The following is a 24,673-nucleotide window of genomic DNA, read 5'->3' as shown; positions in this document are numbered from 1 at the left end:
AAAATCATCAAATTAATAAAATTAATTATACTTATAAAGATAAAAATAATAAATGAACATGACTGCAAAATAGTAGTTGCAAAATAAATTTAGAAGATTAAAAATGATAAAAGAATGTATACACTAAAGAAAAATTACAAAACAAAAATTGTAAAAATTAAATATTATATATTTTAAATTAACTTAAAAAAATAAACATTATCAAATTAATTTTAATTTTTATATATACTAATTCTGTATATAAAATTTAATATCTGTATATATTTTAGTGAGATAAATTTGTTAAAATTATAGTAATTATTTTAAAATTTTCGGGTCGACCCGTATCCGTATGTCTGTGAACAAAAACAGCACTAAAACCCTTTGTTCCTCTTACCTTGGTTCCTTCCACCAATCATCCTAGGGTTTTTCTGCTCTCTAATTCGGAGGTGGAAGAACCAAAACACAGTCACTCATTCTTCTCACTTTCTCCACTGCTTCAACACGCTATGAAGGTCAAAGTTATATCACGCTCTGTCGATGAGTTCACTCGAGAACGAAGTCAAGACCTTCAGGTCATTCAATGCACACGACCCTTTACAACTGGCGTTCTTCTAATTCATCAGTTCAATCAAATTTGTAATCTTTTGCTTTTTCTAACGCTCTGCCCCTTTGACTTCGGACAGAGGGTGTTCCGGAATTACGATCCCAGCCTTCGTCCTCAAGAGAAGGCGGTGGAGTATGTGCGGGCTCTTAACGCGGTGAAGTTGGACAAGGTCGGCTTTTCCCTATTAGGTTTTAATGCTTCGTAATCAGTGTGTTTCTATTGCATGTGAAGTTTATCTGTTTCTTATTATGTGTTTTTAATCTTTGAGGGTTTAGATCTTTGCAAGACCATTTATTGGAGCATTGGATGGACATATAGATGCTATTTCATGTATGACGAAGAACCCTAGCCAGTTGAAAGGGTTATTCTCTGGTTCAATGGATGGAGGTAGTTCGTTTTACCTTATTTAGTTATGTCCCTGCAGCTTTATGTGTAGTTGTAGGAAATAATGGCTGAATTATACTCTTCGTTTGGAGATAGAGAAGAGGAAGAAATTTGTTTTGCTAATGATAGATTATGAATTTTGAATTCAGGAAGTGGTTAAATTTTGTTAGGACTGCTAAAAATGGAGAGAACATATAGATATATATATGTGCATGCATGTAGGAAATTTATGATCAATGAATCCAATACCAGATAAGCAGAATTCTTCTGCTACAATGAATTGGCAATCTGACTGTTGAAATCATTATTGACTATTGACTCTTGGATATGAGTTATCTGTCCAACAATCACCCAATCTTTAGTCAAATTTGGCTGATTTTCTCTTAATGTTTTTGTTTGCGGTGTTGTGTTACTATTTTAGTTGTCTTTATGTTGAAGTCTTCTTGTTAGGTTTGGCTTGAACCTGAGTAAATGTTTCATGTTTGCTTATTATGAAACATAGCTCTTTAAAGTAGTATGGTTCTTTTTGCATAATAGATTGTATGAATAATCAATTCATAAAATATTTCCTGGCTAGAGAGTTAAGAAATAATTGTGTGGGCATGTCTTCCACACACTTTTACTATTCATCCCTATCTTGTAACTTTATCCTTGTTTTTTTGGTTCTTTTTCATTGGTTGTCCTTCTACATGGTATTAGGTATTATATTATGCATTACTATAATGCCATTCTTTTGTAGATTAGGCTCAATCCAATGTACATTGTTATCTTTATAAAATGGTGGAGGAGTTGAGTTGAATACATATAAAAGAATCCTGTAACATTTGTTTTTGTTGTTTTTTCAGATATTCGTCTCTGGGATTTAGCTTCAAGGTAATAACTTTTTCAGTACTATGTTTTTTTCATAAAGAAAATATTTATATTTGGAATTTGAATCAAATTCATGGTATTTAGTAACCTTTTTGAAATGAAGAACATTTCAATGTATTACTCTGTACAATTCTTTCTATCTGTCCAATTAGGGGACAACACAAATATTAAGGAATGTAATTAATGTCCTTGTTTATATTAAAATTGTTGTTAACTCCCTAGTGATCTTTACAATTATTTCTGTCATCTATGATAAGTTTTCATGTATGAAGATTTAGTTAGAGCCTTAGAGGGCATATATGAAAAGAAATGGTTGCTGTAGTAATTAACAATACAGAGTCACTTCTTCTTTATTTCGTTTCAGTTTACATTGTATGGACTATCAATAGATAATAAACATATCTCAGAGGAAACTAATGTCTTATAGTTATGAATGAACTGCAGTTTACTGTATCAAATATGACTTGAGATTTTCTTATTATTTCTCTGGTTGAGGGGGTATGTATGTTGGCTTTCTGAAGAATGGGAGTTGTTATATGATAAAATTATTTAATATTGCTTGAAAACATATGGATAAGAAGAAAAACATTTGTCATTGGCTTAAGCACTAGCTCATTTGAAAAAAAAATTAAGCAAGGACAGGAGGTTGTTAATGCTACAATTTTTGGGACTACTATATGTATCTAATTTGGTGCCCATTGTGTTTGATAAAAAAGACAGACGGTTTGCCAGTTTCCTGGTCATCAAGGTGCTGTACGAGGTTTGACATCATCTACGGATGGACGCGTTCTTGTGTCCTGTGGAACTGATGCCTCGTAAGAATCAACCTTTTCAACATTTTCCCTACTACACCTATCTATCATATTTAGCCTTCAGCTATTTTTTCTGAAATAACCTGGAATTTGATTTCAGTATCAGACTCTGGAATGTTCCTATTACTTCTCTTATGGAGTCAGATGACTCAACCAAGAGCACAGTTGAGGTGAAATGTTGTGCTAGCATATTTTACTTTCACCTTTTCTTTTATTGTAAGTGGGTATACTACTAACTCACAATTTTATGAACCACTTTTTATTTTTGTGCAGCCAGCAAGTGTTTATGTTGGGAAGAATGCATTTTGGTAAGTTTTGGAACGAATTATCCCTGACGAAGATATTGAAGATTGTTATTTTACTATGTTTTATGTTTACTGAGCTTGGTTTTACTTTCTTAATTTTTAGGGGTGTTGATCACCAGTGGGATGGTGAGCATTTTGCCACAGTTGGTGCTCAAGTAGATATATGGAATCACAACAGGTGGTCAATTTATGTTTAGTTTACTTGTTTTACTAGAATCACAGTAGTTAACCATTTTAAATTTTATGTTAGTGCATGTTATAGTTACTTCCTTTCTGCAGGTCTCAGCCTATTAATAGTTTTGAATGGGGGACAGATACAGTAATTTCTGTCCGGTTTAATCCTGGAGAACCAAATCTGTTGGCCACCTCAGCTAGGTACGTGAGATTGCCTATAGGTCAAGAACTACAATATTGATCACAGTACAATTCAGTTTTTTCACCCTGTAGATATTTACTGATCTTTTTTTATTTGTTGCTTGTTTGCTCTTTGCTGATCTCATTGAATTTTTGTGTTTTTTTCTCCATTATTTAAATATCGTTCAAAATATAATTATTGTGTGTAATGATGTGGTAAATATAATCCAAAAGACAAAGTACTAAGTTTAATTTGTGCCCCTAATTAAATCCAGAAACAAATCAGGAATGATGAAATATAAGAATATGGAAACTAGTTCCAAGAGATCATAGATGCTCTAAACTATTTTAAATACAATCATAATGTTATAAGGTATCCTTTGAGATTTCAAAAGACAAAAAAATTGAACAGATAGAAAATTCTTTATTCTGATTTGTGTTTATAAGTGGGTCTGTGAGTGTTAGGTACTGTTATTTATATGTTACAAGGCAAGCTTCTCTGAGAAGCTTTCCAGCTAGCGGGCTGTTATAATTAGATGTACAGAAAATGGACTGATACAGAATCATTCTACATAAATAAGCTGGGGTGATTTAAATAATGCACAACAGAATATGATAGATTAAAACTCTTTACAACTATAGGAAAGAGAGACATTGAGCTGAAATTGTGTTTTTGAGACAACACAAATGTTTTATTTATATTGAGAAAGGAATCGATATAATATGTAGAGGCGATCGAATATCCTCTAATTATAAAGATATAATACAGGAATAAATAAAGATGTTCCTAATAATACCAATGGTATGCTCAATGTAGTGTTGATGTTTGCAATTTGGATGATTTTTAGAATTACCTATGCGAAAGTGTTTAAAATTATTACTTTTGTGATGCGAAGGTGGTATTTTCTCTTGTAGACAAATGACCATAGGTAATTAGGAAGTTGTAGTAGGGTTTATTGGCAAGCCTAAAATTTAATCACAGGTTGTAGCATACTTTAGTGAAATAAACTCATTAAATTAATGTAAGGCTGAATGAAGCTGCCCAAGGTAAGCAGACATATGGCCCTCAAATTGTCATGGAGCATGCTTTAAGTGTCAAGAGACACATCATATTAACGCTGCCTGTTGTTGGCATAAAGGGCTTCACTCCAAACTGATGCACACACGTCTCTTGGAAATACAAAATAGGCTTGAATGAGGTGTGAATGGTGGATTTCAGTACACTACATAGTTGAACATCAATCTTTATCCATTGTTCACGCTCTATAGGAACTGATTCAACTATTATAGTAAGATGGGATTTAAAGCCCTGCCTACTTAACCATAACTAGATTTTGGAAGCCTGTGTTGAATAGTTAGCCATGTTCATCTCCTCAATACTAGCAATATGGCTAGAAAAGATGGGAGAATCTATTTTGGGTGTTGACGGGGTGTTGGAAGACATTGTTTTCTTTAAATCTGAAAAAAATAATAAAATAATCTAAGGAGAGAGAAAAGTAGATTAGACCACCAAACAAACTTTTGATGGAGCCGCCACCATAGGGGTAGGAGTGTAGAGGAGTTGAGTTGGGCATATTTTGGTCGGCCATTAAGCGTCAACACATGTGCTAGTCTAGATACCATGTTAAACTATAGAAGAGAGAGACATTGAGCTGAAACTGTGTATTTCTGATACTGAACGAATGCTTTATTTATATTGAGAAAACGAAATTAATACAATAGGCAAAGGAGATTTGATATTCTCTAGTCATAAAAATGTGACTTAGGGTCTGCTCCTTATTTCTATAATTACAACAAAAACATGGCTTAAAAACGAGAAACTTGGAGCAAACAATGATTAACAAAACACAATAGTGGGGTCATCAATTTCCTTGAACACAGCTCAATGGAAGGGGAATGCATTCTCAAGGTGCATTACACTACTCAGATACCACGTTAGCATTACAGCATTTAAGTGGAGAAGGAGGAAATGAGGATGTGAGAGAAACTATTCTAAAGGTGCATTACATGCCTCCATTACTATATTGACATTATAGGGTTTTAAGTATTGGAGGAGGAAATGAGGATGTCATTCGAAAGACAATGCTAAGCATACTAACAGTAGAATTATAATCTTAGTTAAAAAAGGAAACAAATTAAGAAATATAAAGATATATGAAAATTTTCCTTAAGGGGTTATGTATAATATTTTCAATGTTAAGATATCTGCTATATATTCCAACTGTGGTCATTTATCTGGTGAAAAATGCATTTCATTCATTGAATGGAAAGGAATATCCAGTAAGGGGACTTGGTTATGTTTTCATTGAAAAATGCATTTCTTTTGGTATGCATTTTGTTTCAAGTTTTACTTATTTAGATTTTGAATGATTTTACATTAATCTATTTATAAGTCTTGACAATATTGGTTGGCTTACTGCACTTTACTCTTGTATGTAAATTACATGCTTTTTTAACCTGTTTTCTTATATTAGTGACCGGAGCATAATTCTGTATGATTTACGGATGGCTTCCCCTGTGAGGAAAATGATAATGATGGTAATTACATCTTTTCATTGCTTTAAATTATGACATATGGTTGCGGGTTTTTTCTTATGTTATTTCTAATCATCATATTTTGTTAACGGAGGTCCTATTATTTTGTGGTTCTTAAATTGCACACAATATTATATCATTGCAACATTTCTCAACAACATCATTTCTGCTGAGTGTCCCACCCCAAAATCATCTGGCTTTAATCCAAATATATTCGTGATTATACTAACTTTTACTTCATTGTGACAGACCAAAACCAATTCTATATGTTGGAATCCAATGGAACCCATAAATTTTACAGCTGTAAGTTGATCATATGAATTCATTCAATGGTTCTTAAGCTATTGTTTAGGTTTTTCGTTATGGCTAACATGAGATATTATTGGGTTTAGATATCTTTTCATGTAGTTGTCTCATTGTATCAACAAATTTTATGCAGGCAAATGAAGACGGAAACTGCTATAGCTATGATGCTAGGAAGTTGAATGAAGCTAAATGTGTTCATAAAGATCATGTTTCCGCTGTGTAAGATGATTTTTCTTTTTAAGTATTGTGTTGGTAATTCTAGAAATTTATCATACGCTCATTTTTCATATTTAATTCTACAGGATGGATATTGACTATTCACCAACTGGACGAGAATTTGTGACTGGATCTTATGATAGAACAGTTAGTTCCTTGACTTTTGTTTTCAATCATCTGATGTTTGTTCTTACTAAGAATGGTTTCCTATCTATTGATGATTTCTCATTTGTAGGTGAGACTCTTCCAGTATAACGGTGGTCACAGCAAAGAGATTTATCACACTAAGAGAATGCAAAGGTTCACTTAAGTTATATTATATTGCTTTATTACCCATGTCACTTTTCAATTAATGTAAACCTTGGATGTGTAACAAGATACTATTGCCGACAAAAGATGTTAGGAATCAAGAATTGAAAAGAGAAAGAAAAGAAAGATTTTTATTGAGTAGAATGAAAATAACAAGAAATAGGAGAGCACTTTCTCCTCCTAAGGTTTTCCCTTCACAAAGGCTTTCTCCTTTCACAGAGAGTTAATGCTCAATCTACGAAATGAAAATCCCCCTCTTTCCTCTAGTATCCTCTTATTTATAGATATAATCGGCCTGACCCATGATGTCCCTCTAATTAGTAACTACTATTCTTCCCTTTATTCTACATCCTAATAAAATGCGATTTGCCAATTTTTTCTGCTGAATGATTTTTATCATCTTATGGTAGGCTGATCTTTATCTTTGTTATGCAGGGTATTTTGTGTCAAGTTCAGTGGTGATGGAAGTTATGTGATTTCAGGAAGTGATGATACTAACCTTAGGATTTGGAAGGCAAAAGCATCTGAACAACTTGGAGTAGTAAGTTATCTCTACTTCTTGCATTGCATAGATTTGAGTGAAATAATTAATGTGTCAAAGCATATCCTCGGCATCTTGTGGCAATGTTTATTTCATAGAAAGATGAATCTCGATTTTGTTTCTTTATATAATTTTTTTTTTTACATTTATTGGAATTTGAACCTAGTTCTGTTATCACCCAACATGGCTGTCAATGTCATTTTATTAGTGAGATAGACACCATCTAGTACGAGGTAAGGGAAGGCCTACTTTATCTCTTGGTTCCAAATTCCTGCTGATGTATAGAAATGATAAGGTCATGCTTGGCCTAGAGTTGGGAGGATCCATACATTTTAGTTTAATTGTTGCCCTTTCATCTTTTTCTGTCATACATTAATAGTGTATGATCAATTATTAAGATCCTTAAATCATCATACTTTGGATGCTGGTTTGTTTTCCAATTTGTTACCTAGTGGTTATCCCTGGTTATTTCTATTCTTAGAAACCCTTCATCGACTGATTATTACTTCTTTGTGATCATGCTACAGATTCTTCCAAGAGAACGGAAGAAGCACGATTATCATGAGGCCGTAAAGAAACGCTATAAGCACCTCTCTGATGTTAACCGGATTGCAAGGTAAGATTTGATCAAGCATTTTTGTTATGAACCATACCTGATAAAAATTCTGTCATGAATTATATAATTCCACAAAACCTTTGCCCTGTGCATAATTGTCACCTTTTGCTTTTTCTGATTTGCTCAACAGACATAGGCACTTGCCAAGACCAATATTCAAAGCTTCTGCTTTAATGCGTGTTATGGCGGATGCGAAGAAGAGGAAGGAAGATAAGAGGAAAGCTCACAGTGCTCCAGGGAGCATTACAACACAACCCCTACGGCGACGAAGAATTATCAAAGAAGTTGAGTAAGGTTTTTCTGAACAAAATGAAGCAAGTATTTTGGCTCACAGTACTGATATCACCATTCTTCTTGTGGGACGGTCTACCTCTGCATGTGCCTCCATACTCTTAGCTTTAGCAGAGTGGCATGTTTAGTATGGCATCCTATATTTATATATGTACGTACAAGATTGGTGAAATGAAGTTATATTTTTGTTATTCTTCTTGGTTCAGTTCATTCCCAATGCAAGAAAATTTTGTTTATTCTTCAATTCAGTTCCTTTCCCTTAAAAGCATATTTTCAAGTTCTTGTTTCTTGAAGATGCTTCTTTTATGATTCAAAGCCACTCCAATTTGTCGTTGTTTTATGTATGATTCAAAGCAATTTCCACAAATAGCACACCTCCGGAAAACCAAAAGTGTTCTGATGAAACCATGAAAAAGATCAGAGTTTCTACATTCTTTCATTATAAATCTCATCGAAATTCTTCCAGTTTACTTGAAAAAGTAAATCCCTAATAAGATTCTAATTGTTTTTTGGATTTGATAATAAAAGTATTATGTTTTGCATTTAGATATATAATATTTTAAACTTAAGTTTCTGCTTAAATTTTCTATTTTTTACACCATAATCAAAATTTTACTTTTTATAACGCTATATTATTAACAAATGCAATGTAATAATAAAATTAAGTATTACTAAATGTCATTTGACACTGATATAAGATATATAAATTACAGTATTAAGATAAATTTTAAGAAGTGCCCAACTTAAAACAGTGATTTTGCGCAGTTGGTATTCCGGATTCGCATAAATTAAAAAACATTATGAAGTTTTTATAATGTTTTAATTCTAGTTTTAAGTATCTTATAAAACAAGATTTATTCTAAGTATAATTATTATATAAAAAAACATAAAAATTAATTATTTACTATCTATTATAAATAAATAAGGAAACATATATGAAGGAAAAAATGCAAAACCATGTCATAAAATCTAAATTTGTATTTATAAATATGATATTAATGAAATAACAGACGTAAAAGATTTAAAATTTTAATGTGCTCAAGTATATGATTTTTTTTTTAAATAAGTATAAATACAATGTAAAAAAAACTAATATTATATGTAAAATGTTTAGAAAAATTTGATTAGAAGGGTTCTTATATACTAATATAAGTGTAAAATAATATACTCAGAATAATGTTATAAAACAATAGTCTCTCCAAATTAGTTTAAACTAATTTAGTAGAAATATATTTTATATTTAAATAAAAGAAATATTCTAAATATATTTTAAAAATATTGATATAAAATATGTAATTTAGCAAATACAAGGGGAATTTCTTGAATCTTGTTGAAACACACATTAAGGTTATTGTTGTAAGATTGGGGGGGAGTGAGAATAGCCATTTCCAATACCCAATCCTAAAAATTCAAGGCCCAGTGAGTAATTTGTTGAATCCAAGTTTAATTCTGGTTTGTATCGAAGGAAAGCTTATCCACAAAATCCTTTTATCAGAGTCACAAAAAGTAGTTCACCATTTCTTTTTCTTCTTAACTACAATGGTTTCTAATAACAATATTAACAAAGCTTTTTCTGTTACTTCCTCTATCCTCTTCTCTTTGCCATTTCACCAATTCCATGGAAGCTCAACTGCAATAACTTCATCACTGAACTATTCTTACAGATTCTCTCCTTCAAACTGGTTCATCTCTCTCTCCCATTACTCTCCTTGCTTTTCTGCCATTATTCCTCTACAATTTCTCAATTTTACTTTTACTCTTACTTTGCTTTTCTAATATGGAAATTCCTTATTTGTTCTCAAAACGTTTATAATTAACATTTAATGACGGTTATAACTATTGAGTTAAGTAGGTAATTGAAGACTCTCCTAAAGAAGAGTACTCATTTATCAGATTAATTGATTATAAATGTAATATTACCTATAAGCAATACCAACGCTCATTTCACTTTCTTCTCGATATCTCGAAACTGAATCCCTAATTGATAAGTTAGTGTGAGCTTATCCACGCAGTTATATACCCTTTCAAATAGAAATCTATTTTCTCAAAGATTTTAGCTACCCTCACAAAATACACTCTAAGAACTCAAATTTACATAATTTTTGTAAAGTCAAAATAAGATAACACTTTTTTTTTTTGGAAACATTTTATCCGAATTCTATCTAAAGTCAGTGGGTTCATTAGATCCTCTCATGATTTCAATATTTATGCACAATCAATGTAAAAAACTAATAGTTTTCAATGATTTGAAAGTTATTGTATGAATTGTTTTTTAGTAATTTTCATTCTCATCGAATTACGGTGTAAAAAATATCTACACTATCAATGTTATTGAATTATTTTTTTATTAAACTAAAATTTTACTTATTGTTATATTAAATTGAAAAAAGACATTAACATTTAGACTCTGATTTCTATTTAACATTAGTTACTTCCTCTTTCAATGCCATACCATTTGTTTAAATAACATTTCATCCTTAATTAACCTCACGTTATTTATTTTAACTCTTACACTTTCTTTCAATTTTTAATAAAACTTGACTTTATACACGAATTTTGTAAAAGAAACTATAATTTTTTTTAAAAAAACTAATATACTTAAAATTATAATTACGTATGCATGAATAAATTTATATAAAAACCCATAAACATATTGTGACTTTTCATTTATTATCATTAACCACAACTAATTTTATCGAACATTCTAAAAATTTACTTCAAAACATTCAATTATATCATCATTAACTTCTACCAAACACCACTATAAAAGATAAACAAAAAAAAGTCATATACCATGTCATACATAATTGATGATGGAATAATGAACCATTCTATATCACTAGCTAGGCCTGAAACAACCCCACATCACGAATCAATGCTCGAATATTCTCTGATTAATTATTCTATGAATTAGGTTACAAATATCAACAATGAACACAGGCATGAAGAATGGGAACATGTCCTTTAGAAAAGTGAAGAGTCACTTTCTCACTACAGAAAGCAAACACTGTCACATGGGAAGGGTCAAAGGGCATAGAAATGTAAGGACCACATGCACCTCCAAAGTTGCATATTCACTAACATCAAACATTTACATATTGAGACATTCAAATTGATCATAGGCATCATCACATTATTGCAAGCTCCTTACACAATGTTCTGAGAAATTATTCTCAAAACATATGAACAAAAAACGTTTATTTCAAATCATAGATATTTCAGAAATTGAAAAAAGAAATCTACCTAATAATAATCTGTATTATAATGTTTCCTCAACAGCATCATTCTTATTACTATATCTACAGATGGACTGATAGCCAGATCATCCTAGTCTTACAAAAAATTCAGCAGTGGCACATTCCAAAATTAACTTTCTTGTCCCTGGTTGAGCATGAAGAACAGTAACAAACAAGTCCATAGAGGAATCTCAGTTCACCAAATCTATTGTTTTGCCTGCAGAAATCAGTACATAAAGAAATAAGTATACCTTCCAAACAAAATCATTAGTTCGGAAAGAAAACCACATGTTTGTTTAGCTTAAAGAAACTTGTAATCTAATTGTTATTCTATTTGTTTCAAACCCTTTTGTTCTTCTCAAATTTTCCAGATTCCCACCCACTTGACAGCTCAATGTGAAGATATGAACCAAAACATGTGCTAAAGTATATGGTGTGGACAACTTTGGAAAGTCTACAAGGTAAGCTAACTTATGTTGAAAATTGACTTGGAAAAGAAGTTGTATAGGTAGGTTCAATGTAAGAACCAAAGGAGTCAGGTGGCAATTTCAAGGCTACTCACCAATACACCTAACTTCAGCAGAATATCATTCATGAGATTGGAAGGTAAAACATAAGATACAATCATAACCAACTCCACCCTATGAACCACGTTTTTTCTCCATTGTAAACTCTCACCAAATGATAAGTCTTGAAGGTTACACAAAAACCCTTTTAAAATTTGACAGTTTGCAGATCAGACAAAATAAATGCAACCTCGGACCATTATGATAGGTAACACTGTGTGTTTGATGTTTCAAATATAAATAACATTTTTCTTTTGGTGGTAAATAATATGGCCCACCAAAGGACACGATAAACGATGATAAACATAACAAAATTAGAAAATGAAGAACAGAAAGTACCTGTGAATATAAGAAGGTTCCAAGGATGGCAATGGCAGCACCAAGAGCATTGACAGGTTGAACTGGTGTGTGGAAGATAATAATCGAAGACACTATGACAGATATACGTTTCATGGTGTTTCCAACGCTAAACGTCAAGGGAGAGATCTCATCCAGAGACATGTATGATACTTGATTGTATAAATGATAGAATATACTTTGAGCTGCTACCCACCTGTTGTGTACAATCACCAGCCAAAAATTTAGTCATAATATTGAGAGAGCAGAAGCTTAGAATCACAAGATGAAGGGTACCAACAACAGACAACTCAATCAGAATGAAGAAACTGAAGTCAGATAATGGGTTAAAATGTGAAAACTATACTACATAGAAGGTGTAAGCTTTTTTTCAGATTACAACACAAAAAAAAAACAGGTATTTGATAATTATTCCATTGCCCAGCACAGATGATCTATCAGCCCGCAAGTCTCAAATTAGCATAAGGACATGATCATCAATTAGTGGCAGAAAAGACTGAAGAAGTCGACATTGGTGTCTTCTAGCCAATAGTAAACGTTCTCATGCATTTTATATGTGTTGAATCTCTGAAGTTAGTTTATATTTTTCCCAATTTTATAAAGGATAAATAAGTAATCAACCAAGGTATAAATATGCAAGCCAACTGAATATAGCTTTTAATACAGAATCTCCAACACTAGGAGAGATGCAAATGCAAATGTCTCGATCACTTCAAAATAAGAAATTATCATGTTGACCCCTAACAACTAGAAAACATTCAACTTTATTAAACATAAAGATGATGAAAAGGCCAGTATTCTCAATAACTACCAACAATTTAAATCATCTTCAGATTGATGGTCAGGAATTGGAACCAGTACCACCACCTTCCCCCATACTGTTGTTAAATATGTCACTCAAAAACAAATGAACAGTAGTTTAGGAAATATAAAATATTTTTGCATTCCCACATAAGGATAAGAAAAAAGATTCGGATAAAAGATGTTTGAACTTTGAACACTAACCATATATTATGAAAAATTCAACATATCACCTTAGAGCATGAAAAATAGAGATACATACAAGTAGAGATGAGTGTGAACATTATAACAACACAATAGGGATATTGTTACAGTAAGCAGTCTTCTTGAAATTACCATATGAGTTGGTTTCCGATCTGAGAGACGGCTGTTTGCCATCCGGCAATCCACATCTGTGGTCCTTCCACGGCAATTGCAAAGGGTGTGAGAATTGCTAGGGACAAAATAGATAAACAAGCATAGTAATTCATTCCACTGACAGACTTTCCCTTCATGCCCTTTTTAGAAAAGATGTTACGGAATACAAATGCCAAATTCGATATCATAGCCCCCATAAAACCTGGAAAAGAATAATGAAAATAAAGTCAGGAGAGTGAAGAGCTACTTGCAGAAAACTTTACAAGAAATTCATTCCAGAACAAATAAATAACCTCTAATGACACCATTACTCAAGTTACTCATTAACAAATTACCCTTGTTCTTGAGAGATAAACTCAAGCAAGAATAGACAACAAAGTGCAGTAAAGGCCAGTTCCCTAACACTAAAAGAAAAATCATAACCAAATGTAATTTAACACGGACAGATTATATTTTTGTCTAGTCATATTCAAGATCCAAAAAAGTTTATCATCTTATCTCCAACTTACTTCTGTGCTTAACAACAATATCAATATTAAAGATAAACAAAATCCTTGAAAGGAAAAAATCATTACCAATCATGTTGAAATTGAGTTCAGTCACGGCTGCAAGTGCACATCCACCAATGATCGGAACTAAAGACAGATAGACTGGCACAGGGAAGGTATCACCCAAGATAAATCTTGAAACCAGAACACTAAAAGCAGGCTCACCACTCTTGATTATGTGCGTAAATGATACCGCAACTTTTGACATACTAACAGTTGCCGCTACATGTCCTATTGTATGTGCTACGGCAACCTGAAGGGGAAACAAAACAAAAACTAAGGTCTCCATCCATCCAAAATGATAAATAAATAAATAAAGGAGAATCACTAAATTGATCAATAATTTTTTTGAAACAATTACACAAGCATACCAAAAATTTCAAGGATTTTTTAGGGTGGAGGAAGAAACTTTGCTGATTGTCCAGCTAAAGTAAAATCACTATTTCTAAACTTGAAAATTGTAACAATTAGTAAACCAAAGATCTCAAAATTAATTCAGTCCAATTCAGCCACAAGGCTTGAAAGGAACATACTCAATTTTCTCTACTTTGTACGTTTCTGGACTTAACCAACATAGACATCCAGATATGCGTCCAAAATTGTCAAAAAGAAAAACATTTTTTTCCCAGAATAAAAAACACATGAGCAAACAAAACAAAGCTTTCATTTCCTTCCATCAATTTCTTTCGTCAAGAACAAATAAAACCAATTTGATACTTACAGGGAACAAAGACTTCCAAAACTCAGGATCAGTCTTGGGGGCTTCTGCAATCCCAGTGGCCCAAGAGATCAACATCATAAGAGACCCACATGCAAGTGAGAGAGTTGAAGTCAGCCAAGGGTAGGGGTAGGCATTCAACACCTTCTTGTTATAAATATTAAACACCACATTCAGAGCCCACCAGGTTGCAAAATATATGCCAATTTTCACCTTCTTTGCAGCCTCTGATGGTGTGTTTGTAGCCTCAACCTCTGATCTGTCTGCCTCATAGGCTTCACACTTCACCAAATCACCCCTTCCATCACTCTTCCCTGACACAAAATTTCCACCACCAAGAGAAGAAGCAATGTGCAGTGGCTTGTGCACTGAAACCAGAGATCCTTGCCCCTTTTCTCTTGACAAAGAAGGCAAAAACGACCGTGCCTTAACTGGGGTTGCATGTCTTTGCCTCAAAAGAAGATCAGAACCACTGATCCCCACAACAGGCTGTCTCAAGGAAGAAATCATTGTAAAGGGTAGGCTCAAAATTCAAACTTTTCTGACAGAACCCTGTGGGGTGCTGAAAATTTTCAAGGAGAAAAGAAACAAAGATCAAATCAGAGACACTCTTTATGTATGAGAGTGTGTCTAGGCTTTGATCTTCTGCCCCTCTGAGATCTTGAAAGGTTAATTTATGTCAAACCAAAACTCTGCAAAACAACAATAACAAGAATAATAATAATTACAATATAAAAAAAATTAACATAAAATTCAAGACAAAACTCAAAAGCATAGAAGAAAAATAGAAAGCGAAGGGAATGATGCCTTGGAATCTTAGCTTCGGATGAATTGAAAACTGCGAAAAAACAATGTGTTTTGGTCAAATGATGTTGGTGTTTGGTGTTGTATGATTATGTGAATATTGATATAAATAATGAAAAGTAAAAACAAGTTGAGAAGAATAGTGTGTTTGTGGGGTTTGGTGGCTGAAACGTGACCGTGAGGGACAGTGTTCTTACTTCTTTCTCTCTCGGGTTTGATGATGCCTTCAATCAAACTACGAAACATACAAAGGTAACATCTTAGAAATCTCAGTCACCATGATTATTTAAATATGTTCTACTCATGTAAATATCATATATCTTTAATTTATATCAAAATATTTTCTAACTTTAAATCTGTTAATATTTTCTTAATCTTTATCATTAATATATTAGTTTAAAATATAAATGTTAACTAATATAATTAAAATCACAAAACTTTTCAAATTAAGATTTTTTTTTTACACAAAATTTAATTAAGTAAAATATTTTTTATTTAATATAAACAGAATACTTTTATAGGTTATTTTTACTTTTTCACTCGATAATCTATTATAATTAAAAATAATAATTATATTTTACTTTTAATTTAATTTCTGTATGGATATAATGATGATTAAAATTACTTTTTAATATATTATACACAGAAATTTTATCAAAAGATAAAATAGTAACACGTGTTTTGATCTTTAGAATAAATAATTACAATATATTATAATTATATTTTTGAACTAATAATTATAATAGATAAACATTACATCTAATATAAAACAAATTATTATTATTGTTATTATTTTCTTCAAATATCCTTATAAAATTTAAAGTTAATGTAAAATAATTAGTTGAAATATGCTTTAAGTTCAAGTAAATATTTTTTAATTTTAGGTTCTATAAATTCTTTTGACATTTCTAAATCTTTGATATTTTATTATTGTTTTTTAACTTGTTATTAAATAAAATAAATTTAATACTAAATTTATAAAATATCAATCAAAACAATAAGAATGTTTTTAAGTACATTATTCAATTAATGAATATACTCAGAATGTGTTTATTTTATAAGCAAATTTAAATAACATGGTAAAATATATCAAATTTATTTATTTCAAAAAAAGTTCTAAGTTATAAACTACTTTAGGTTACTTGTCACTCATTTATTTTTTTATTGCCCCTTATATTTTGATATATATATTATTTTCAATTTTTTTTTATCTATTTTCAGTTTTACAGAGGTAATTTTTTTCTCGTATTATCTCTGAGCCTCTTTGGTTGATCGATTAAAATTACAAATAATATATTTTATCTAAAAAAACATAATTTTATTTATATAATAGAACTAATATAGTTATAATGTTTTATGTCATTTTATATTATGAAATATTTTATTAGTTACTTTTACTAAATATTTTAAGAGTGTGTTTAGTAAGATTAATATGTTTGTTATTAACTTATTTGACTATTTTATTAATATATCAAAATAATTTATTTTAAAACTAAGAAGCTACAAGTCACTTCAACTAGCTTGTATCATATAACTTATAACTTATTTAATCTTTTTTCTATTATTATCACTTATTTTAATATAGTTTTACTATTTTTATTCTATTTTTACTTATCATTACCTATTTTAATTTTATAGAGATAATTGATTAATGTATTATTTTTAGTAGTTGTTTGTATATTTTTTAACCTTTTATGTAGTTTAAATTAAAAAAAAAAAATCACAATGAAGTTACTAATTCTTTTCTTCAGGATGTAGAAAATATACTTTGTGAAAAATAAGTTCAATGTACCATTAGTTTAGATTGAGGAATAGAAAAACTTAAATTTATGAAGATAAATAAAATTTAAATTTGACTAATATCTATTATATTAATTCATTTAAATAAAATTACTTATTTAAATCAATAAAAGCTATGATAAATAATAAGTAGTAAAACAATTAATATGAATTTAATTATTTAAAAAAATTAAAAATTAAAAATTATAATTATTTAATAATATATTTTTATCTAACATAAAATAAAATTTATTTATATAATAAAAATATGTCGTTATATTATTTTATATTTATGAACTAATTTACCAAATACTTTAAATTTAATAAGTTAGTTTATTAGCGTGAAATTTAGAAGCTAATAAGGTAGTAGTAAATTTACTACTAGGATAGTTTATTAGTTACCAACTAATTAATCAACTAGTTTTGCCAAATAAAATTGAAGTTAATAAATTAGCTTATTATTTTATAACTTATAAGTTAAGAGTTTGTCAATTACTACTTAATCTAAAAGTCAACTAGATTATCAACTATTAGTTAACTTATAAGCTATATAGCTAGTTTTGCTACATAAATCCTTAATCCTTTTTTTTTTAATGGATAAAACAGTGGTACATAATTTTTTTTAACTTTAATATATTATGAACACTATTTTTATATTATTTTAAGAATAATAATTAATTTTTATTTATAAATATCACTTAAATAAAATTATTATTTTTCAAAATACTAGTAACAAAATATGTTATAAATAAAATTATCTTATAACAATTATAAATTTTCTTCAGATAAAAAATAATAATGGTTTTTATATTACATATAGTTTTATATAATATAAGTTGTTTTTAATATATAAATTATATTTATTATTTTTATCTTTATAGAATAAAATGCTTATTTATGAAATTTGAACATAAATTATTTTAAGTTTATTAAAAAATATAGTATCAAAATTAAGATATATATATATATGTATATATATATATATGTATATATATATATAATAAATTATAAACATCTAATAAATTGTAATTAGTTTTTAAATAGAAATACGATATTTAAAAGTAAATTCTTGAATAAGAAAAATATAAATAATATATTATTAATATCATTCATATTAAGTAAATAATATATTATTTAATTAAATTATATACCTATAAATTAAAACATCTAAGTATCTCAATTTAAGTTTTTTATTGCCTAATTTTTTAAATTTATATTTGTTATTTTTAGCGTTAAACTGTGATTTATAGTAAAGTCTAAAAAATAATGATTAAAAATATGAGATATTTAAAAGTAACACTTTTTTACAGAAACTAATTATATATATAGAGAGAGACTAAAGGTATTTAAAATTAAATAAAAATGGCACATGATTATATATATAAAAAAAAACTAATTTTACATGCCTCCGTTTATCCTCTCTCTCATGCTTTAAAAAATAAAATTGAAACAATAGCATAATAAAATATGAGATTAATTTTTACTTATTAAGCAGTACTTTTAGTTTGTTTATGGTATACAATAAATATTTTGATATGGTTAAAATTTATAATTAAAAATTTCAAATATATAATTATTTTGTAGTTACATTTTTAATAAATAAACATTTATTAATAAACTCTTCCTTATTATTAGAACTAGACTCAGCATAAAGACTTTTATAAAAATCCAAGATATGATCCTCAATGAGTTTAGGATCCTCAATGAGTTTAGATCCTCAATAACCTCATTCTCAATCCTTAGTATGTGAATCCCACTAGAACTATTTCGCCTCTTTACCACAACATGAAAAAGTAATATTTTTATCCCTATTTTAAAACATTTTTGCCCTCTCTCTCAAAAAACAAATATTGACAATAAAGCGCATGATCAATCTCCTCCTTAGCAATCTTTACTTAACAGATAAGCCCATCGATATCAAACAAACTAATAGTCTCTAAGTTTTGTTGAATATCAAGGAGGGAAGCTTGCTTAAGGCACTGCTTTATGAACATTACCAAAAGAATTTTTATTCCATCATCGGAGCTCAATTTTCAACCTTTTTAACTTATGTTTCAAAATAAACATAGGACAACCAACAACCAGATTAGCCCAAGAATCATGAATAACCTTCATACACGAACGATCTTGAAGTCATATAGAAAAGAAACAAAAATTGTTAACCTTCTGTAAACAATTACTAGCAAGACTAGCAAGAATAGGAGAGTGATCAAAACAATTTTTAACAAGAACCAGGTAATTACAAGAATCTCATTCATCCAAACACGCTCCAATACATAAAGCCCTATCCAAATTTCTATCAATTATGTGTAACCCGCTCCTCCCATTACACCAAGTATAACAAGGCATAGAAGTAAGATCATTATTATTAATCCAATCAATAAATTCAATATAAGAAACCTTATTAGGAGCAACCCTCCCTTTGCAATCGTCAACCGAGAGAACAGCATTAAAATCACCCAGAATACACGAAGGCCCTGTGAGGAAACTAAGATCCCTCCAAAAAATTCGTCTAACAACAAAATATGTGTTAGCACCATAAACACCTGCAAAGCTAAAGCCTTTATCATGCAAAAGGCAATTTACATAAATAAATTGATCATTAACCAAGAAAGTTTGGACAAGATTTGGGACCGACAAACACCAAAGCCTAACAGTTTTATTAACGATGGGAGACGTAACAACCAAATGCATATTAACAGATTTGAAAAGAACATCTAAAGCATTAGTGTATGACATCATGGGTTCAGTAAGAAAAACAAGAAAAGGTTTATGCAGTTAATATTAATATTATTAACAATATTAATATTAATAATTTTAATATTTATTTTATATATTATTATTATTATTTTATATTATTTTACTTATTGAGTCTTTGGGTAAGACAAATTTATATCTTAGGTTATAATTTGCTAATTATTTTGCAATTGAGGGATTGTGTATATATTATATTCTCCCTTCACACACTTTATCACATATTGATTGAGTCCTATATACAGGTCTCACTAAACCTAGATTAGATTGTGTAATAATGTCACTTAGCATGAGAATAAATTTCCAATCTGAGTTACATTAATGTATAAGAATGATCATCTTGATAGAGAAGAAAAAGATAATAAAAAAAATATAGATCAATTACTAACCACTAATTAAAATTAAAGTAAAGGGATCCCATGGTAAGAAAATATATTGATAAATAAAAGTATTTGAATGAATTTTTTAAAGGGTAGTGTACTTTTATAAATAATTTAAAATATGATATGATGAAATATGTTGTTTGGATAGATAATCTATTAAAAAATTATATATTTTTTAAGAAAATATCATGCTCATAATTTCAATTTTTTTAAAATATAAGAATTTAAGATCGGTTTTTGTACTATACTAAAATTTTATGTTTTAAATATATATTTAGTTTTGTATACATCAAAAAATAATTACTATTTTTAAAACTAAGAATCCAAAATGTAAAAATACATGATTTGATTTAAAAAAAAAGTATTTAAATAGTAATTCAAAATTCTAACATTTTAATTTTGAAAATTTAAATTCGTTTGTGTACAATGGTCTTTTTAAAAAAAAATAAACTATGAAAATAATTATTACTTTATAATTTATGGAATGAAATTAGAATTTTTTAAAAAAGAGATCAAAAAAAGTTAATTTACCCATAAATATACGTATGGAATATAGAGAGAAAAAAAAGTATGGTTTGCAAAATGAAAAAGGCTTCATTTCATTGTTATTCATATCTCATCAGAATGAGAATGAACCTAAAATATGCCCTTTTTAAAAATCATGACAAACAAAAGCCTTTTGCTATCCCAATTATTACTAACCACACCTTATACTATAACAAAAAATTAAAATACCCACTCCACCATGTCACCCTTCTTGTCATTGCACTCTTTGGGAGGAAGAATAAGAGGATAGGGCATTGGAAAAAATGATTAAATGTATTATGCATAATAATAATTTTATTTTTTATTACTTTGTGTTCTAATTTAAGTTTTAAATATTATGCAATTTCAATTTAATTTTATTGTTAATATGTAGACTTGAATTAAATTTTTTGATAAAGATTGTTTTTCTGAGTATATTTTTGTGAACAAATAATAAGACATGTATCTCATTCTTTTGCACGCATGTGCTATGTCTAAATTATAATTACTATTTTTATTTACATTCATGTTATGTCTAAGTTATTTTGATATGAATATAGAAAATTTAAAAAACTGTAAATGAAAATTATTTATATCTTAATATAAAATATAAAAGTGATAATATAACATTTTTTTCAAAAGAATGATATTAATAAAATCTAGCAAAAAAAATAGTGTTTTTATTTAGAGATTGATATATTACTAAGAACTTAAAAAAATAATGGAATATAGTATTTTAAAAAAATATATATAATGTTTAACGAATTAAACTTAATCCATAATTTTATTTATTTATAGATATATAGGTATAAACTCAAAATAGATATAGAATTTTCACACACAACCTAACATGTTTAGATATATTAATAAAATTATAACATGTTTAGATATATTAATAAAATTATTTCAACTATAATATTTTTTAACACACTCTAAAACACATATTACTACACCGCCATTATTATTAACTGTACCATTATACTAACATCAGAAAGACTAAAATATCACCCTCACTGCACCACGCTCTAAAATATTTAATATTGTTTTCAACTTTATATTTTAATATTTGTATTTCTATCAATTAGACGTATCTTATGGGGTGTTACTGTTTTTAAATACTAGACTTAAAAATAATTCAGTCCAATTTAAGAAAAATGTTTAATTATTTAAAAAAAAACAATTTTCAGTTTCATATATATATTTTTATTCTGGAAAAAATATATTTCTGTTACAGCTAAACCAAACTATTTATTTATTTTAAAAACACTTTATAACAAACATACTGAAATAAAAAAATATTTCTCACAATAAACCCGTCCATAAATTCAAAAGCTTCCAAAAATAGATAAATCGGATCTAAGGTGATCCTAAGTTAGATTAAAATTTTACTTTTTTTTTAAATTTTTCGTACACTCATTTAGACGGACTCTTTTTAAATTAAAAATTAAATAAAAAAATATTTAAAATATTAATACTTTTTATTATCATATTTAAAAATATAAAAAATATATAAAAATATTTTAATTTAAATTATTAATCCTTACAATTAAATTTTATTTATTTATTAGTTATAATTAAAAATTAACATAGAAATATTAATTAATAAACTAAAACTTTAAAAAATATTTACATAATTAATATTACTTTAATTTATATTTATATATATAACAATATTCAGTTATATTCCTACACAATTTACAGAATAATCTTTTAATTGAAAATACATTTTGTAGTAAAAATATTTTTTGGATTTTAAATTTTATCTTTAGCATATATAGAAAATAAAAGAAAAATATTTTAAAAATATAGAAAATAAAAACTGTTTTAAAAGATATTTGAAACGGTTAGATAAGATAAAGATATCTTGATTTACAAATGTTATTTAAAAAGATAAATAGATGTGTGTGAAATTGGTTTATTCCGTGCTAAAAATCAGAGCAATTGTTTTGTTATCATTTCCTTTCTCTTACTATATGACTTTCACTGCAAATATAGTGTTCTTCTTCACTTTTCTAATTGCCATTATTGTCCCTATCACTTCACAGCCATGCAACTCATACAGGTTTTCAAAACACATCATCTTTTTCTTTTTCTTTCTATTTTATATGCTTACTCACCTATTTTTTTTCTTATATCAAGTTTTCACAAAACATAAAATCATCATCGTTTCTTATATTTGCTTCAATATATATCAAAGGTTAATTTTATGAAGAAATGTAAATACAAAAACATTTATCATATAGTATAAAATAGTAAAGGTCATATTTTTAAAATCATAAAATCATCATCTTTTCTTATATTTGCTTCAATATATGTCGAAGGTTAATTTTGTGAAATATAATAACAAAACAATCTTAATTAATTTTTTATAAAAATATTCTTCTTTATTTTTTAAATTTCTGGTTTTCTAAATACAAAATAAATATGCTATTTTTAATGGATGGGTTTGAAAATATATACGGATGACTTAACAAATTAGTGTTTTATTTATATTAGGTGAAATGGTATTTTGATAAAAATATTTATCATATAAATTATATATAATGAAGCTCATATTTCTAATTTTAAAATCATACAGGTTTTCAAATAACATTAAGTATGCGGCTTGTGAAGATTTGCCCGTTCTTGAATCCTCGTTGCATTGGAATTACCATCCATCATCAGGTGTAGTTGATGTTGCATTCAACAAGGCCAACGCAAAGGATTCAAGTTGGGTTGCATGGGCCATAAACCCTATCTCAAAGGGCATGGTGGGTTCACAATCATTCGTGGCAGTTCATAAATCAAATGGGACCATCAAAACATATACATCATCGATAACAAGTTATGCGACGATGCTACAAGAGGGAAATCTCAGTTTTTCGGTTTATAGTCTTTCTACGTCATACACAAATGGTGGCATCATCATCTTTGCAACTTTTCAACTTCCCCCCAACAAGACTGTGGTAAACCATGCTTGGCAAGAGGGTTTGGTTTCTGAAGATGGCACTTTCAAGGCTCACTCCTTTTCACGCTCTAATCTTCAATCCTATGGAACCATCAATTTCATATCCGGCAAGGTTTCTAAATCTGATGGAGATGTGAACTCACGAACCATGTTAAAAAATGTAAGAAAGTTGGACTTTATGATATTTTTTAGAGGAATTATATATTTTGACCTTGTGAATTATGTAGGTTTATGGAATTTTGAATACTGTGAGTTGGGGAATAATGATGCCGATTGGAGTGATGATGGGTCGTTACTTGAAGGTGGTGGATGGTTTGGGAAGCACTTGGTTTCACTTGCATAGAGCATGCCAATCACTGGCCTTCTTGATCGGCATTGTTGGCTTTGGGACTGGTTTGTATATTGGAAACCACTCTGGGGTTCATCATGCTCCTCATCGATGCGTTGGAATCACTCTAATGTGTCTTGCATCTGCACAAGTTATTGTTGCTGTGTGTTTGAGGCCTAAGAAGGATCACAAATACAGAATATTTTGGAACATTTTTCATTACATAGTTGGTTATGCAACTATTGCATTGGCCATATGGAACGTCTTGAAAGGTTTTGACATTTTGAATGCTCACAATGTGTGGAAGAATAGCTATGCGGGCATAATAATATCTTTAGCTGCAATTGCTATCATTTTGGAGGTCACAACATGGATTTGGGTTTGCAACAAAAAGAGGGTCAAGAACTCTGAGGACCATGTTGCCATTGGTGAACAACTGACATAG

At 29.0% G+C, this 24,673-nt stretch overlaps 3 protein-coding genes and 1 long non-coding RNA gene across 5 annotated transcripts; 3 read left to right on the top strand and 1 right to left on the bottom strand.

Annotated features, from left to right (window-relative positions):
• Positions 1–331: 331 nt before the first annotated feature.
• LOC137831194 (uncharacterized) lies at positions 332–8,369 on the top strand. Its single transcript, XM_068638769.1, has 17 exons — positions 332–554; positions 666–755; positions 862–973; positions 1,816–1,843; positions 2,557–2,655; positions 2,753–2,822; positions 2,926–2,960; positions 3,061–3,135; positions 3,237–3,332; positions 5,786–5,849; positions 6,096–6,149; positions 6,286–6,371; positions 6,455–6,515; positions 6,604–6,668; positions 7,113–7,218; positions 7,746–7,834; positions 7,965–8,369. Exons 1-17 carry the CDS (start codon positions 489–491, stop codon positions 8,125–8,127), a joined length of 1,359 nt encoding a protein of 452 aa, XP_068494870.1. The 5' UTR covers positions 332–488; the 3' UTR covers positions 8,128–8,369.
• Positions 8,370–9,663: 1,294 nt separating this feature from the next.
• On the top strand, positions 9,664–12,916 carry LOC137831196 (uncharacterized). The gene is made up of 4 exons (XR_011084361.1): positions 9,664–9,807; positions 11,040–11,166; positions 11,431–11,606; positions 11,733–12,916. It is a non-coding gene; the product is annotated as an uncharacterized lncRNA (long non-coding RNA).
• On the bottom strand, positions 11,238–15,792 carry LOC137831195 (glucose-6-phosphate/phosphate translocator 1, chloroplastic-like). Of its 2 annotated transcripts, XM_068638772.1 has the most exons (7): positions 15,710–15,792; positions 15,516–15,546; positions 14,712–15,400; positions 14,018–14,243; positions 13,422–13,644; positions 12,267–12,480; positions 11,238–11,578 (listed from the first exon to the last, which is right to left on the bottom strand). In XM_068638772.1, the coding sequence occupies exons 3-7, from the start codon at positions 15,216–15,218 to the stop codon at positions 11,567–11,569; spliced, it is 1,182 nt and encodes a 393-aa protein (XP_068494873.1). In that variant the 5' UTR covers positions 15,219–15,400; positions 15,516–15,546; positions 15,710–15,792; the 3' UTR covers positions 11,238–11,566. The 2 variants fall into 2 exon arrangements, with proteins under 2 accessions (XP_068494873.1, XP_068494871.1); XM_068638770.1 differs by lacking the exon at positions 15,710–15,792 and having other exon boundaries at positions 15,516–15,707.
• Positions 15,793–22,926: 7,134 nt separating this feature from the next.
• LOC137833425 (cytochrome b561 and DOMON domain-containing protein At5g47530-like) lies at positions 22,927–24,673 on the top strand. The gene is made up of 3 exons (XM_068641776.1): positions 22,927–23,015; positions 23,532–24,012; positions 24,128–24,673. The coding sequence occupies exons 1-3, from the start codon at positions 22,927–22,929 to the stop codon at positions 24,671–24,673; spliced, it is 1,116 nt and encodes a 371-aa protein (XP_068497877.1).

The sequence above is a fragment of the Phaseolus vulgaris genome, chromosome 6, assembly GCF_000499845.2.
Source record: "Phaseolus vulgaris cultivar G19833 chromosome 6, P. vulgaris v2.0, whole genome shotgun sequence".
NCBI classification, from domain to species: domain Eukaryota; kingdom Viridiplantae; phylum Streptophyta; class Magnoliopsida; order Fabales; family Fabaceae; genus Phaseolus; species Phaseolus vulgaris.
This window is presented reverse-complemented; position numbering and strand designations above follow the sequence as displayed.